We start from the raw sequence: 17,524 nt of genomic DNA, 5'->3' as shown, positions 1-17,524 counted from the left end.
TGGTGGGATGAATTATAATTGCTCAACGAAATAATACATACGGGAAACTGCTATTCAGCAACTTCAAGTGTGTGCATGTTCTTCCCATGTCTGTGTGGGTTTTTCTGGGGAACTCTGGCTTCCTCCCGCATTCAATAGACATGAATCTTAGTTTGACTGGTGATTCTAAATTTGCCGTAACGTGAATGCGTTGTCTACCTCTTTGTGTTGGCACTGCGACAGACACATGAGCTGTCGAGTATGTACCCCGTCTTTCACCCCCAAAAAATTCATAAATGCCAACTTTGTTGCTTGCTTGCAAATCTAATGTCAGATCTAGATGGGAGAAAACACCGGCCTCCCGCTGTTACCCGGTACACAAGCTGTGCTGCTTTTCTCAAATTACTACATTATTACTGCAGCACAACAAAAGCACAAACGCAGAGAAGTACAAGGAAAAAAAATAATGCCCAAACGTGCGCAGCATCGGTGCCGCCTTATAAAGCGTTTGAGCGTGTCAGTGTGTTTATCACAGCCTCACCTGTCAGGGTCAGCCTGTGTGATGTCAATGCGAGGCAGAGAGGCGATGGGCAGGCTCGTGGGTCTGCTATGGGTTACGGGATCTTCTTCTGGTGTTAGCGGCCTTCCCCTTTCCCTCTCCTTCTCTGCCTGCCGCCATGACAACGGAGGCAGCTGCAGATTGCCAGAAAACCGCCTGTGGACTTTGAACACCTCCACCCCGAGAGTGTTGCCTGCAGAAAACTGTCCCACAGGAGGCTCCTTATTTTCCTGACAGAAAGGAGATAATGAATGTTTAGCTTTGATACGAAATTGTCTCAGAAAAAGAAAATCAGTAAGGGAAAATGTTAAAGAAGTAAAAAATGTGCATAGCACATAAGAAATACTATAAATAAGAGGATAAAATGTAAAACCATGGGGGAAAAACGTGATTTAAAAAATAAAAATGGATGGATGAAATTAAAACCTTGAAGTTTTATGCATTCACAGGCCAGTGAAACTACTTTACATCCATGTCTTACCTTTCTATGTAAATGTCCTTCTTATTAGACATTTGTTTGAACTTTTGTCAAAATTTGCACATGTAGTGTGAGTTGTAGCCAAAAATATATTTTGTGACCTCTGACCACTAAATTATAATCGCATCATCCTTCAGCAAACAAACATTTGCACTTAATTCATGTGAATTCAAGCCTTAGGTTTTTTCGGTCAACTGCAAAACCTAAAGCTTCCAGCTATGGTTGGAAATGCAAAAATAAATAAATAATAATAAATAAAAAGTGCCAGCTGATATGTCGATGAAGCTGTGCAGAGTGTAAATATTGTATGTTTAGTGCGCCTTCTTTGGCATGAAGTTTCCAGTATGGATCACAGAGTGATTCATTGAAATGATGGGTTGTAAACAAGTCAGCGTACTGAGGAAACAGAAATGGGCTGCCAGAGCTCATTCTGCATATATCAAACAATTTATGTTCACAGCATGCAAGAAGAAATTAAACACGTCAAAGATTTCATGCAGACAAGCAGCATATGAAGCACAATAACAATGAGAGGGGGAAAGGACGGGGACTGAAGAATTCCTAGAATGGGTCTGAGGCTATCGAGCAATGATTTGGTTTTTTATGTCAATGTGGCCACAGGAGGCTAGACAGACAAGAAGAGTGAGAAATACAGAAGCTGACAGCTAGTGTGAAAAGGAAAGAGCGCGAAGCTACAGTCTAACCTCCCTGTGATCCAGACGGAAAGCTTACCACTGTTTAACAACAACAACAAGGCTCTTTAACCCAGTCAGTATCTGATATCCGAGGCAAATACTCTTATGTTGCCCTGCAGTGTTATTTTCTAATGTAAATATTTCATATACACAACAGTCTTAGTATAGATTTTTTAAGAGAGCTGTGAACACGTGGAACAACTTGAAAAATGAACTTAGTGCTCTCTAGTGGACAAACCATGCAATGATTCATTCAAATAAACCTATTTCACAGACACCATTTAGAAATGAAACTGGGGTTTAAAAAGTAGTGAGGGCCAGAACTGTTTGTTTTAATGTATCACATTTAAATTACAGCACTTCTGATCCAATGACCCAAAGAAAAGGCTACACTTCTGCAGAAACCAAGTCCTAGAGTTGCAATATAATGAAAACCAGAAACTGTAATGAATTTATTCTGTACACTTCCCCATTCTGAAATATAGAAGACGGATGCTGAAATAAAAATAACAAAATACATAATTATTCCTTTGAAATTAAAACAGCACAAAGTAAAAGTCACTTACTCGATTGCTGTGGTTCTGATTCACTACTCATGCCTAAGCCAATCAAATATCATTACACACTGATTCACCTCTCATTTTGAAAAAATAAAATAAAATAAAATAAAATGTAGATCCAGACTTTAGTGATGTTATAGTTGGTTAAGGCCATGTATGAAATTGTAGGCAAACACAACTGTTACTAATGGCATTAATGAAGATTCTTTACATGATATCTCATTAATTACATGGTAACACTGGGAGTTTAATCTTTGTATAGTATCACATTTAAGTCAGTGTAACAAAGAGCCAAAAGCACAGGATCAAAATTGGGAAGCACATTTGATGACAACAGTGAGGAATAATTATATGGTAACTTTCAAAAACATAATTATGCTTTCAATATTTGGATTAATAAAAAGTAATACGATAACATTAATATGCTAACTCGATAACAGCAATATTTCAAAAAGTAAGGAAAATTGTGTTTAATCAATTATTTCAACAAATCTGATACCGTTGGACATCCTGTTCATTTCCCCTAAAATGTCCCACATTTGTAAGGAAAATGCATTTGTGGGTGGAGCAGCAGAGTTCAATATGTGGATGGCGCCCATGAAAAACATGACAAATCTTCTCTGTCAAACTCGAAATGACCACTGAGAAAAACATTCCAGGTAATACGGTTATCCAGTTACAGCAGTGATTCTTCACTGGTGTATGGAAAGCACATGGTAAACTCAACTGAGTGTTCAAACGGATAGATGTTTGGACAACATATAGATATTATTTAACTGACAGTGTACACAGCCAGGTGTCTGTCTAATGGGAGAAATGAGAGAAAGATTATGTCATCCCATTTCCTCTTTCCAATCAATGTGACTGACAAGTAATAGCAGGAAAGTACCCTGCAAGACATAAATGAGAGATAACTGCAAAAAAGACGGGAACAGGGAAGGAAAAGACTCCGAATGACAGAGTGAACACGAGATAGTTGAAGAAACCAATGCAGAGATGGGAGTGTGCTGTCCTTTCTGATTGTCAGTAAACCCACTGCGCTTCACTCCCCGGCTCGTTCTGTGCAATTTGCCTGACATATTGCTCCTGTCTTTTTAAAGATATATTCTTCCTCTCCCAGGAAAATGGGTGAAAATTAAATCTGGCAAAACATAAACTGTCCGGAAAACCAATCGAAGTTTGTTTCCATTTACTAAACCACTTGTCAAGCAGAGAACTAAATAGTCTCCTGTCAATATGTCAGTGTTATTGGGTAAATTATTTATTATTTGTTTATTGATTGCAACTGTTGTCTCGCTATGTAATTCTATTTCTCCACTGATCACTTGCCCATGACATCAGGAAGAAAGTATAAGGCCAATTCACCTTGTATATAAAGTATAAGCCAGGGGTCGAAACATTAGTAAACCTGGATTTGTAATGTGTGTCAGAACATGGTCATAAAAGGAAAGGAACTAAGATGAAAGGGAAAACAACAGATCTCAAACGGAGGTAGTGTAGCTGCACAGAGTCAAACAGAGGTGGAGTGGGTGTTTTCTCCAGGAAGATGAAAGGCCTTTCTTGGCTGCAGAGCTGAAACAGCTCCAGTGTTTTGTGGGGCACTTCCAAAAAGCCTTTTTGAGAAAGGCGATCATAAATGAGACGGCTTTAGGAGTGAAGCTCCAACAGCATGGCTTTATGTAGTGACTGAATTAATAAACCTTTCAGCAAAGACGGGAAAAATGACTCTTGCTTTAATTATGTAAGTGCTACAGAATCTAAAAGAAAGGTAGGACACATCAAACACTGTCGCATAGCGAATTCATGCTTAAGGAGCTATTAATCTTCTCTGTGAAGCAAACAAAAACCTCAAGCTTGGAAATGAACAAAATTAACACACACAGTGGATAAAAAGACATAAACAAATCTCTTTGAATAAAGTAATCTCTGTTACACTTTCAAAACTACCAAACGCCAACATGTGAGTCATTTAGGGAACACTACAGCAGCCCACAGCCACAGCCAAATTCTCACATAGTGGGAAACACTGCAGTGCACAGCTATAAAAAGCAGTGTAAGTAATTACTGAAAAAACAGAACAAGTAGAGAAAAAATATTTAAGGCACACCAACATACTATGTAGTACATCCACTCACCAGCCAGTTTATTAGGTACACCTTACTAGTATCAGTTTGGAACCCCTTTTGTCAGAGGTGCTTTACTTCAAAGAGGTGCCGGACAACACATTACAATACTGGTACCATATGATACTGAAATCAACTTTCTTTTCCATTCAGAGCTTCAGTAGGACGCCTTCACCATGCACCGAATGTATTGAGTTACTGGCTGATTAGATATTTGCCCTAACAAACTGTAGTAAGGGAAAGAAGCAGCCGACATCATAAGGTTCAGAAAAGAGAGCTCTATTATGAAGCTATCAAAAATGTGACCACCATTACCAAAACAAATGTTTGCATTAGAGTAAAAATACAAAAAAAGTAAAAAATGTTATACATCTTGTCATGATTAACCATCATGTTACTTTACACTGGATATTTCCTTCAGCTAAGAAGCAAACACAGCACAGAAATGCTTTGCATTAGGCAGGCAATACATTTAAACAAGAAATACATTTTTGTATAGCGTAATAAATAAGGGGATAGAGGGTGATAAAGGCCAGTCACAGCAGGAAAACTTTCATCATCCAGAATTTTACTTGGCCTCTGTGCTCGTGTTGGACAGTGTCAGTGTAAATGAACTGGCCTGCCTGCCCAGTCATAAACACCACTGACACAGAGGAGAAGCAGATGGGCCTCTCTGTCAGATCCTTGTCCTTCCTCCTCTTATCCATGTTTCCATTCAGTCTATGCCCTGAATGTTTCCTAGTGTGAGCTGTACTTTAACACGTTCATCCTCGGCTCGCTCTGCCTCTTGCTTCTAAAGTCACTCCTCAACTCTCAATCTTCATCTTCTTCACTTTCTCATACACACACAAATCATGAACACATGCACATGCACAAACACACACACACCAGCTCCCTCTCTGCAGTGTATTCTGCCAGATAGCGGTCTGTTGTGTACAGTACAGTCATCTGTTTGTGAGTCACTGACCGCCACACAGACATACTGCAGTGTGTTTTCCTGCTAGAGCTCAATCTACCTTTATTCAGAAGGAAACACAAGGAAGACAAATATTACAAAATATATGGAAATTGCACAAATACGGAACCAGAAACCTTAAAGGTGAGGCACAGAATTTCAGATAAAAGGAAATTACATATTGCAGGCTAATGAATGCATGGACGGACTCATGATTTAGCAGATGGTTGGTGGGGAAAAAAATCAGCACTTACATCACCTGGTGTTACTCCATGCGCACTCCTACTTTTCTTCATCCTGAGGGATGCGCAGCCAGACTCTCCGTCTCTGTGTCAGATCCTCCAAAAATTCAGTTCTTTCCTGCGTCCTGTGCTGTGGGCAGCTTCACCAATACGCCTGCACACGGGAAGCAGGGAGGGTGTGGGAAACAATGTTAAAGTAGCAAATTCCAAAAGTTATTCTGCCTCAATCATAGTAAATCTGTCTGCATTTGATGTCAGACTTGCTTTAGCCTTGCATCAGACTTGAACAGTTTTGACCGGCTATGTGGTGTACATGCAGTGAATAATTTGATACAAAGAAACAACCCTGCATGAGCTGTGATACATTGCTTTTCTATACGCATTTAAAAATCAGTGATTTACCAATTCCATCATTTGGATAAAAAGCATATAAAAGGTAATATAAATTAAAGGCAGTAAAAACCCTTCAGAAAACTGTAAGACACAACTGGAAAGCTTAGCATACTTTCAGTGTTAATGCTAAAGCAACAACAATCACGTTTACAAGCATTCTATCTATGCCAGCAGTGTGGCTTAGAGAGGCAATGCCATTATGTTAGCCTTAGTTAGTCATTGTGAATCAGAATGAAATACATTTATTTGTTGCCATCAAATTTTCTACAGACATTCTTGGTCTCAAGAAATAAAGCCTAGGGCCTTTTTTCAAATGGTCATAATGAAAGTGACATTCCTTACTGTAAGTGAAATATCTTTGACAACTATTGGATGGATGGACACAGAATGTGATCATGTCTTTGTTCTGATCGCTTGCTGATCACATATTCTGTATCATGTGCCCCTCTTAGTCTTGTCTTTCTTAAAACCGCACACAAGCCTCTTAAATATTAAGTGTTTAAACAAGCACTACTGTAAAAAAAGGGTTTGTTAAAAAAAAAGAACCACGGTTTGTTTTTTTATAGTATGCTAAGAATTACTCATTAGTTAGGGGTGTGATACATACAGTTGTGCCTGAAGGCTTTTTAGTGAGATGCTGCTCACTGCAGAGCCCAGGACTGTTTGTCGGAAAGTCTTTCACGCACAAGCTAATATAGTGAAACGGTATATTTTCCAAATCAACACACAGGATTTGAACCCCAGTTTGTTGGGTGAAGGCACTGATTAAGCCATTCATTTCCCACATCATACCAATAATTTGTACCTTGCCACTTGACACTACCTCATCTAACTTTCATCTAACTGAAAGCAGAATAAAGGATTTTGAAAATGATCATGGTGTGATCGTATCCAGCATCTATGGAGGTCCGAACATTCTGACCTCAACAACGAACAATATACACTTTTATACCCATTAGGTTAAAGTCCCCAGCTGTCTGATAGAGGACATGCATTGCTGTTAGCAAATGAGTGGCACCCGACTTGGTCTACAGAGCTGGCCTAGGTCAAGTTCCACTCATTTGGCTTTGTAGTGAGTATCACTTTGACTGCTTGCTTTTAACCCAGTTCCAGTTTCTGCCAGCTTCTCTGAATGTAGTGACTGCGCCCTCACCAATTATAGAACAACCACAGCTGGTGGAAAATCACCACAAGGCAGGAATGACTGACTAATCAATGTGACAGACATAAATCAATGTTTTCCATGTCATGATTGATTCCCACAGTGTGGCACCCACATTAACCTGATTTTGGCTGGCACTGTGTCCTCGCTAATAGATGTTCAAAACAATTACCTAGTGTATGTGCGGTGTGAAAGTGACTTCAAACTGCCCTCCCAATGAAAAAGTGACTGTTCCATATAAAGTGTTTTGCTTTTTTACTACAAACTGACAGTTGTTTATAAACTACGCCACGTGTAGATCATTTTCTGAAAAGTTAAACAATTAATTCAAATAATTTTGAGAGCTTTTTAAATCCTCAGCAAGACTCCTTGGGTATCCCCAACCTTTTCTTCTGAAGTGTGCTTTTCTTTAGATATTTCTTTCATTTATTTTAACTATAGCATTAACTAATAAAATATCCATTTTAACCGTGGCACTGTTTCAAACAGTGTGCAAATATGTTGTAAAAGTTTCATAAGATTTACTTTTTTGCACAACTGTAAACAATCACATTAAAATTAATAATAGAAATGGAAAGGTACAAAGATGAATGTACAATAAACCAGCCAACAAACTGATATATTTATGATAACCTTTGATACAGAAATCCTGAAAACACTACAGTACTTGCTTTAGGTAACGTATGCAGCTGCAATTCTTCTGACAGGAGCAACATGCTCATCTATCCTTGTGTGGGGAAAGAAATGCCCACAATCATGGGAAAAACTACACACTGACAATGGCAACTAGTGCAGCTGGCACTGTGACATTTCTTTTTAAGACTCTAAGAGTCAATCATTTTTATATAATTTAAATTGACAGAATAATTTCCTCAAACTTAAGACATATTTGAACATTTTCACCCCTCTTAAATAAAAAAATCTTAATCTGTTGTACTAATACAAGGGAAAGCAATAATATTAGTCTAAAGAGTTCTTAGTATTATTGGCTTTGAGTCACAATTTTGGGATGTGTGATAAATTGCACTGAACTATTTTCTAACAACTACCCAATAAAATATTTTTAAACATGACTAAGGCTGAGACTTCACTAGCATTTATAATGTTTTATGGAAAAACCATTATCAAAGGCAAAGTTGTTTTTTTCTGTTAAAGTAAGTGCTAACCTATAATTGCCCCAATTATTAAAAGCGACACCTACACCAGGAAGAAAACACTGTAAGAGTATTCTTAAAGGTATATATTCCCATGCCCTCGCATAAAGGTCATGTTACAGATTATCAGCCTGACCTACAAGGACTATTGTAGTGAAAAAGGACTGCAGACAGATGGTGAAGGGCTATGCAGAATCATGCAATATAAGCCCAGCACTGATAGACGTAATCCTACAATAGTTTTAAAGCTTTAACACTATTAGCACAATTAATCAAAGGAAAAGATGACTGTGTCCTTGCTTCATCAGAGATGCTGAGAAGCATGTGCTCAGTGTACAATATGCCCAAAAGTCCCAATTTAGTGTAAGTGTATAGATGTAATACATTTTTTAAACAAGGAGTCATGGGAGTTCGCAGTCTCTATGAGACCACTTATTGTGAATTTAGGTAGCATACACTGTTTAATTATTTGTTGCTATGCCACTGAGGCTACAATTTGAAAGCTGTGCCATTTCCAACTGTTCCAACTTTTACTGAGGTAAAACAGCAAAGTTATAATTTGCTTTTTATTATGGTGTTTTGTCAAAGTTTGGTTTAGTTTCCGTTTTGGTTCATTATATTTCAGACGATATTTTAAGGAGATCAGTAGATTGACAACTGAGGCTCACTGTCAACAAGGAGCCATTATATAGATGTACTACTGTTAAAAAAAATGTTTGTCACAATCTTACTTTCAAGTCTTGCTCCTTGCCATTTGCCTTAATAAGAATTTCAGGGCTCTGTCAATGCATCTAAGGAAGGGAAAGCCCTTTGAGGCTTGAGCATTTGAGCATGAAAGAACTCTCAATCAAAACATCAGTGGACTTAAGACAGTAGATTACACAGCCTCCACTTACTAGAGAGAGAGAAAAAAAGCTTCCCCTGACCTCCCATTCTCACAGCCTCAGCAAAAGATCACCCCCAGGGGTTGGTCTCTGCCTCTACAAATAATTGATTGTTGATGTGAAGCGGGTACCAGAATGCATGGTCATGAGGCAGCACTCAAGATAGGGATTGTAAGAATTTGGCATGGACTTGAAGAGCACATCAGAGAGCATTGTGCTATATGGATATTATCATTGCATTAAGGGGAAAAAAATAACAAAAAATCTTTGCTTAATCTACAACTCGAGAGCAATGCGCGAGTCATGGACAGCCTTGGCTTTACCGTAATCAGTCACTGCACAAAACAAAGCTGCCTAAAAAGCTTCAAAGTACACTATAAGTGTAAAATTTCCTAATCAGATAAACTCCATTAGGGGGGCAAATCAAGATATGTGTAAGACAGCATAACAGTACACTGCCTACAAAACATAATTTACATTCCCTACAAGGTGTGATGATACATGATTTTGAGATACATGATAAAGTGCACCAATTAGATTATTAAAATTGTAGTTAGCGATACTATATTTTGTGTGGGGTCTATGGTTTCCTGTCACAGTCCATGTGAACATCAAATAAAACAAAAGCATTGAATTGGGGAAGCAGGGAAATGCCTTAATGCTGTAAGAGCATGCACAGTAAATGGGAAGTTCACAATATTAACAAAAACTAGCGTCTGCAATCAGAGGTCTGCATGGCCGAAAACGAGAAGTGACAAAATTCAGCCATCTGACGAGTTAATCTATGTCACACAGCACCCATGAACAATGGAGAGCTGTGAAGGGTGAGTCATTAATTGAAAATAGCTGGTCACCCACACAAAGGTACCTTTTGTGGTGGTAAAACAAAAAGGGGTAAAGAAAGCATGCGTGGAACTGTGTTAATATTACATTCAGTTACTCTGAAGTCCAACAAGGGGGGCTTTTGAAGCCATCCATGTGTCACAACCCTGAAGGAATAACTTTACATTTATCATTTACTAACACGCAAAGATTTGCTTAGATGACATGTATTTGTTTGGCAAACTGACTTCATTGACCTAGCATTGAACTATTCTGTGTTGAATTAAATTAATGTGTGAATGCCAAATGGAGAAGCTAGCACTGGTCACAGGACAAGACAGCTGTCGACATTAGGTTCCATTTGACTGTTATGCCCACCCACGTTTATTCCATCTAAATCCCACTGAATGCACTTTATTCAGTCCTAAAGAACAGCAATTTAAACATGCAGGCTGTTCACAGATTGTATCTCATCTATATGACCAAATGCAAGAGGCTGAGTGCTCTTGTTTTACTGCGTCAGGAAGATAACAAAGACACAATGTTTTTTTCCTCCTGTCATTTCAAATCATAGGATAAACATGCAAAAAAGGGAACTGAAACTCATCCAAATGAAGACTAAGTCAGAGCCACCCGCAGTTTCATTTAAGCCAAAAGACATCAATATGTTATTGTAGGATGATTCAAATGAAACAGCTCAATGATCGCACACTGCATTTCAAAAACATTTGCACACTTTATCTGTTGAGTCTAATGTGGCAGATATGTAGCTGAAGGTTTACGGCAATCACTATTTACAACCTTCAAAGAGCAAACAGACGACAAGAAAAATAAATAATCAGGCCTCCTGGAGAACAATATCTCCAGAGTCATTTCTTTAATTTGCACAGTTTTAAGGTTACTTACTTACTTATTTATATTTGCACAAGCCTGAAAAATAGTACATGTTGTTGGGCATAATGCTAAAAAAAAAGCTGTTTTGTAGATGTAACAGCTTGAGAAAAATGACAAGCCAAAGTTAGACCCGTTCCCAAGAGGAGAGACACATATGCATTACAAATGGAATTTCAGTGAAAACTATCTAAGCTAGTGACAAGTACTTGCTTTTTTCCCAGAACTTCTGGAATATCTACTTGCCAACTGGAGTAAATGTATAGACACTATTTATAGGCTTCCTGGCTTCATTAAAAAGACAATCACAGAATGTTATATATGATTGAAGAACATCAGCTTTCACAAAAGCACTCCAGGCACCATTTTAGAAAGATCCATATTAATGTAATTCCTACAGCGCTGAATATGATACCAATCAATATTTGCCAGGCTCCTTCAGCACAGAGTTGATCTGTTAATTTCCTCTGAATGTACAAGGTTAAGAACTGCATGTCAAGAAAAATACTTGTTAGACGGTTGCAGCAAGTTTTAGGCAGTCTTATTTTTCTATTTTTATCCATCCGTCCCACACTGTGTGTGTAGGCTTGTTCTACACACAAAGCAGTTGTTGCACTTCATGCAGGTGTACTTATATTTACAAAGTTAGAGCACACTGAAATAATTATGTCCACAAATATGAATAACCATTTCATAGAAAGATACATTGTTACAGATCAGAAATATGTCAGAGGCAATTTTCTACACAGGCTTAAAATGTTTAGACCAAGGAACTGATTAGCTGAAAGTAATCTGTAACTATTATCTGTAACTACAGTACTATTTAGATAACTCACTTTTTAAGCAAGCTTTCAAGCAAAATGCTGCTTGTCTCTACCAGGGGTGCCACCAAGGAGGGGCTAAGGGGGGCACTGCCATACTTAACTTTAATAGCAGAAAATTAACTAGGCATAACACTCCTTTCTCTTTCTTTTTTGCCATATTTTACAAGGACCTATATTTGGCAACAGCATAATAAAACTAGAAATCTGTTTTGGTGTGCCTTCAATAAACAATTGATTAAGAATGAAACACAACTGAATGAACACAACTACAAGTGTTATAAACATTTATCAAATACGTTATGAAGGAAGAAACCTCTCAAAGAGTAATAGTTTTACATTGTTTTTAAGCTTCAATCAACAACTGAATTTCCTAATGTTAATGAGCATTTCTCATTTTAGACTGCTTGCAGTTGAGAGCTCTAAACTAAGTCACATTTGCATTCAGTGCAAAAGCAGATTCAAGCAGAAATGAGCTTTTCAGACGAGCGAGGACTGAGAGGAGTTTGTTGAGGAGGGAGAGAAACAACACACCAATTTGTGGCAGCTGAAATATGACGTCACTGTGGAGGCCACAGGGAACCCACTGCCCTACTGTACAGACACAGAAAGCCAGAGACACAGAGAGAGAGAATGGGTAGGCCAGACTCTCTGAGCCTGTTGGTACTTGTAGATTGTTCTTCTCTCACAGCATGTGCTTGTTATATTGGCACTGTGAATAACAGTAATGGGGGAGGCAGACCGATTTCCAGCTTTGTTGTCTTACAGACTGACTTGATTGGTTTAAAAACATAAATACAAATAAATAAATATTTCATGCAAAAATACCTACCTTAAATAAGATACCTACAATCACCCTCGTGTACTTATCATGTGTAACTAGCAGACTAGCACAAATGACTCATTTATTCATATTCAGCATTCATTAAAAATACTTTTTTTATATTTGGATGAAAGAAATGACAAAAAATGTTTATTTCATCATGAGCCTTAGATGTTGTGGATTCAGACAAAAAGAACAAAATTACACATAATTGATGGGGATTGGACTCTGGACACATGGCAGCAGTGACTCTGGATGAGTCACTCCTAAGAGTTTCTGACAAAACCAGCAATAATTAGAGAGAGTGCCAGCTTTGAAAAAACACTCACGCTGATTACCCCATCATATTCAAGTCGCTTTAATAACATGCACTCAGGTATTGTTACTGAAGTACTGTCGGTGTCAGCTCTTCATCAAGTATCCATTTACAAGAGGAAACTTGGTGTACCAACTACACAGGCTAAAGCTTTTAGAGTGAAAAATAACAGCTGACTTGGGGAGTAAGGCGGTAACAGAAGGCTTGGCATGGTGTGCAGGATTCGGAGGTGGGGGTGGAGATGGTTCACTGATACGGCCTTTGGTGAGCATCATCACTGGCAACATCCATGTAAACATAACCACAAATCCAGAAATGAATCATTGTGAAGCTTTGATATGCCCTCTTGGGACATACTCCTTAAATTGAAGTGCACAAATTCTTTACAAAAAGTTTCACGTTATCTTGGGGAACCATTTTCTCTTTTCCACCAGCACCTATACCAATATCTGTTCTGCAACGAGAACTAACTAGCCAATATTTCCTTCGTTTGTTGTTGTTAGTATATTCAGGGTTTCTTGCTTCAGATCTGGCCTTTAACAGGAATCTATACACAACTATGTCCACATACTTTAAATTCACTGAGCCTGTGTTACCTTACATGACAGATGTCTGATTTTTCTTTTATATATTTTGGACCATTTCATAAACAAAATATATATATTATATTTGAGTAAACAAAAACAAAATTGATTAAAAAAATTATTGAAAATATGGAATTTAAAACCTTATACTGATAAGCAGATGCCTTCAAATTGCTCAATTTGTCAGACCAACATTTTAAAACCACAATTTAAGGCACTTTAAGAAATCATTTAAGAAAAGTGGGAAATCTGAGGGGAGGATTAGTTATGTATTTTTTCTTGAAAAACAATTTCACACATCATATTAATACCTACCGCATATGAATTCTGAAAATGTCACGTAGTACAAATGCCCATAACCCCATCGCACTGAATTATGGACTTGATATAAAATTATACCGAGCAATTTCAACAAGCAACATACTGCAAGCAGAATTCCTCTGCATGGAAACTAATAGAAAAATATATAATACTCTATAATACCTATAAAGTGGATTCTGGCCACAATATTTCCTCTCAGTGACTGTAAAGGTGTACTTACAGAAGGAGCTGTTCTCCTTGAGACCGTGGTGAACGGGCGAGCAGGAATTCACATCAGCAAATTTTCGACCTGAAGGAGAAACAATGTATGGATTATAACTGGACTGATCACATTTCACTGTGAAATCTTTGAGAAGGAAAAATGCTGACTGATCACAGTATTTTGGTCAGTTGAAACTATACAATTGATTGTAGACCAGCACCAATGGTCCATGATATATCTCTTAGGGGAACCATATACCATATTCTGTGCTTGTGCATTCAATCATGCATGCAGGGATTTCTGTATTTCCAGTCAGCTGGAGTTTCCACCCAAACATGACAAACACCGGCTGGAAGCCAAACATCACAGTTCAGCGACAAGAAAGGCAGGACAGTAACAACATCATCATTAGTACCACCAACCAAGCAACCACTAATCTGTCTGTCTGAAAGCCCGCCTAACAAAAAGCTGTATGTATGTGTCCTCTTTTTCAGCCCTGTCTGAGAATAAAATCACAAAGAGGCCAACTGAATTCATACCCCACGACCCCCAACGGACATCATAAATGCTTTGAGCTGGGCTTAAAGGGAAATGCAACTAAGTTTCAGAAATGTAACATGCGTCAATATGTGACATTCCAGCGAAATGTCACAACTGTGGGGTGTGGGGTGGGAGCTCGTGTCGGATGCAGAACCAACACAAAGCTCTGAAAAGTGATTATTAAGAAGAGGAAAAAATGAAACCTATGGTTTTTTAATGTTCAAACTTTGGAATAAAAAAAGGCATACATTGAAAAATATACTGTTACAGATCCACGAAGTCAAGTATCTAGATTCACTCCTGCACAAAACAAAAGGCTCCCACAAAAAAGAAACAGAAACTCTCAAAAGTCGGTCTCAATGTTAACAATTGTGAAATTAATAAATGGTGCAAATGACTTATATTATCCACGCTAACAGTACCATTCACAACAAACAGTGTATTTGGAAAGGACCAATGACATCACCAGCCTGCTGACATTTTAGCATCTGTGTGTTGTGCCTTAGTTTTATTGGATATTCATGTACCAATCAATGGCTACTGTTGTGCCCCACTTAGCGCTGTGAAAGATGGTAAAAGACCTTTCATAAGATGACAAACAGTGATGGCTTTAATTAAAGTTCACAAAGTTCAGCACCAATAAAAACTCAAAGGGAGATGATGAACTTGAAAGTGTTGGAGCCATTCCCAGTAAATGTGTCACCACTGTGGACCTATATTCATTAAAGCTAGACACATCAATTACTAGAATATTGTCGTCATTTTTCGAGCAAGTTAAAATAATGAGCCTAACTAGTGCTATCCATAATTGACTGACCTCATCCAACCCTGACTTCACTGCTTAATGGGTTGACAGGTTTTGTTAATGTGGGTCTATCCAAGTTTTCTATCACACCATCTACAGTTCACAAATACTCCCTTTCTCGCCACCCACACAATTGTCACAAACTCAGACATAAATCAAACTCGCTTGTTTAGGAGAGAAATCACTAACTTTGATTTCTTAGGTTAGACTCAGTAAAGTGCGTCTAACCTGAGAATCTAAGAATGTTTTTAGTGTAACGCACACACACACTAAAAAAATTGAACAAGTCGACTGTCAACAGGAAGGGAGATGCCCACAAAGAAAAGTCACCGGAGAGATAAGGAGCAGTCTGCGCAGAGACACGAAAACTGCGTGATATGACTAAATCAAAAGACCTTTCAGTGCAACTCAAGACATCCGAGTGTCGATCGTGTTCCACCCAGAATAGCCTCGGTACAGCTCAAATTACGGAAACCTGTCATCTGAACGTCCTGAAACTCCTTTTTTCGTAAATATCTGAAATAACTAATTCCATTATCCTTTCCTGTACATATTTTAAAGGGATGCTGCACACATTTATCAAAACTTCAAAAATGTCGCGTGGGCTATTGTTGTGTGCTACAGAGGAAAAACAACATAAAGCTCTGAGTGTACAAATGATAAGCTCGGTAAGTTTTTTTCTTTCTTTATTTTCCTGGAAGCTAAAGAAAACGACATTTTGTCTATAAGAAAACGGTTAAACGTGGTCTCTTACCAGTAATAGGCTTTATCCGTTTTCCGACGCGCTCGTGTCTACTGCAACACACTGTACTCACTGCTGCGCTCCGAGCACGCGCCCCCTTTTATTAGGTTCCATTTGTGCCATTCGCGCTCGATCCCTTTCACGACCTCGCGAGCGCATCGATTGGCTTTAACATCCACGACGCAAATCCTTCCGCTTACCAATGGCTTTACAGCGCTCACGCCCTCTGTGGCTCCTCACTATTGCTGCCTGTTCGGCATCGTCCATTTGATTTCCTGCCAGCGCAAGATATGGATTACTATTTAATGGCTACAAGTCCCTCTGGCTTTCATTAACTTCCTCATATGCGGATCGTTTCTGTTAAATAGCGGTCAGGGATACTGAGCTAAACTGAAAGTTATCCACACTATTTATATTTATTTTATTTTTATCAAAAAGGTTAATTATATGTTTCACATACAAAATAATTATCTACATGCAGTGATGTGATGGACCTGTCTATAATCTATTATTCTTGCCCATGCCAGCTGGAACTGACTCAAGTTGAAAAGCTGCTACATAGATAAAACAAGCCAGTGCAGAAGAGCAAAGAACTGAAAGTTCACCAATTCAATCTTGAGACTTGCTCTGAAAGTGAATCAGTCCTCGTAGATTCCGAGGTTAAAATGCCCAACTTCAGCAGATTAGATAGAAATGATGGAAGTTTCCATTCTAATTTTATTTTTATAACACCAAATCACAACAATGGCCTCAAGGCGCTAACATTCAAACTAACCCCCTATGAGCAAGCACTTGGGACAGTGGAAAGGAAAAACTCCCTTTTAGCAGGAAGAAACCAGGCTATGAGAGGGACAGCTATCTGCTGGGACTGGTTTGGGGTGAGGGGAGGGAGACAGTTTTTTTTTTTTTAATAACTCATTTGTTTGGAGTTTGGTTTCAAGTTAAGGGTGTGAACATTTTGACTGTGTTCACACAGGCAGTGCTAGCCAGCAACTGTCTGCTAGACCTCGCTTTGCTATTTTGAGTCACTCAGCTAGATCTCTTCACTGTGTTTGTGCTGTTGCTCGCATTTAAAGCATTTTCAGTGGATTCATCTGTTTGTGCTCCAGTTTTTTTGTGAATGAAAATCTCATACAGTTTATGAATGCTAACCAAGACTGCTATATAGCTGATCATTTAGCACTGGTGACAACATAAAACAAACAACATAAAATAAATACGGAGGTGGCCAAAATGCTAACTACATAACATGCTAATGCTAATGTGCATCTTTTATATTCAGTCTATGTAGCCTACAGACGGGTTACAGACCTGTGAAAAGGAACAAAGTTTTCCAAGGGCAACCTCATGATTGTAAACTGATTAAGATCTTACCAACAATTCCAGTATTGGGTGCGATTTGGGGCAATTCTTATCCTAAAACTATTATATAAATACAGTCTCATCAGTTTCATTGGACCATAGACCATATGG

General features: G+C 38.4%; 1 protein-coding gene across 1 annotated transcript in view; it reads right to left on the bottom strand.

Annotated features, from left to right (window-relative positions):
- LOC146688132 (3',5'-cyclic-AMP phosphodiesterase 4B-like) overlaps positions 1-16,120 on the bottom strand; it is a 44,927-nt gene extending 28,807 nt beyond the window's left edge. The window contains exons 1-4 of the mRNA XM_085439111.1: positions 16,064-16,120; positions 13,983-14,051; positions 5,604-5,745; positions 521-768 (exon numbers count right to left, since the gene is read on the bottom strand). Of these exons, the coding sequence (XP_085295237.1) occupies positions 521-768; positions 5,604-5,645 (290 nt within the window). The 5' untranslated portion in view covers positions 5,646-5,745; positions 13,983-14,051; positions 16,064-16,120. The remainder of the gene's footprint in view (positions 1-520; positions 769-5,603; positions 5,746-13,982; positions 14,052-16,063) is intronic.
- Positions 16,121-17,524: the final 1,404 nt, after the last annotated feature.

This window comes from Copadichromis virginalis, linkage group LG18 (assembly GCF_057382275.1).
Source record: "Copadichromis virginalis isolate Kocher_CV1m ecotype Utaka linkage group LG18, C_Virginalis_male_GT1.1, whole genome shotgun sequence".
In the NCBI taxonomy this organism is placed as follows: domain Eukaryota; kingdom Metazoa; phylum Chordata; class Actinopteri; order Cichliformes; family Cichlidae; genus Copadichromis; species Copadichromis virginalis.
This window is presented reverse-complemented; position numbering and strand designations above follow the sequence as displayed.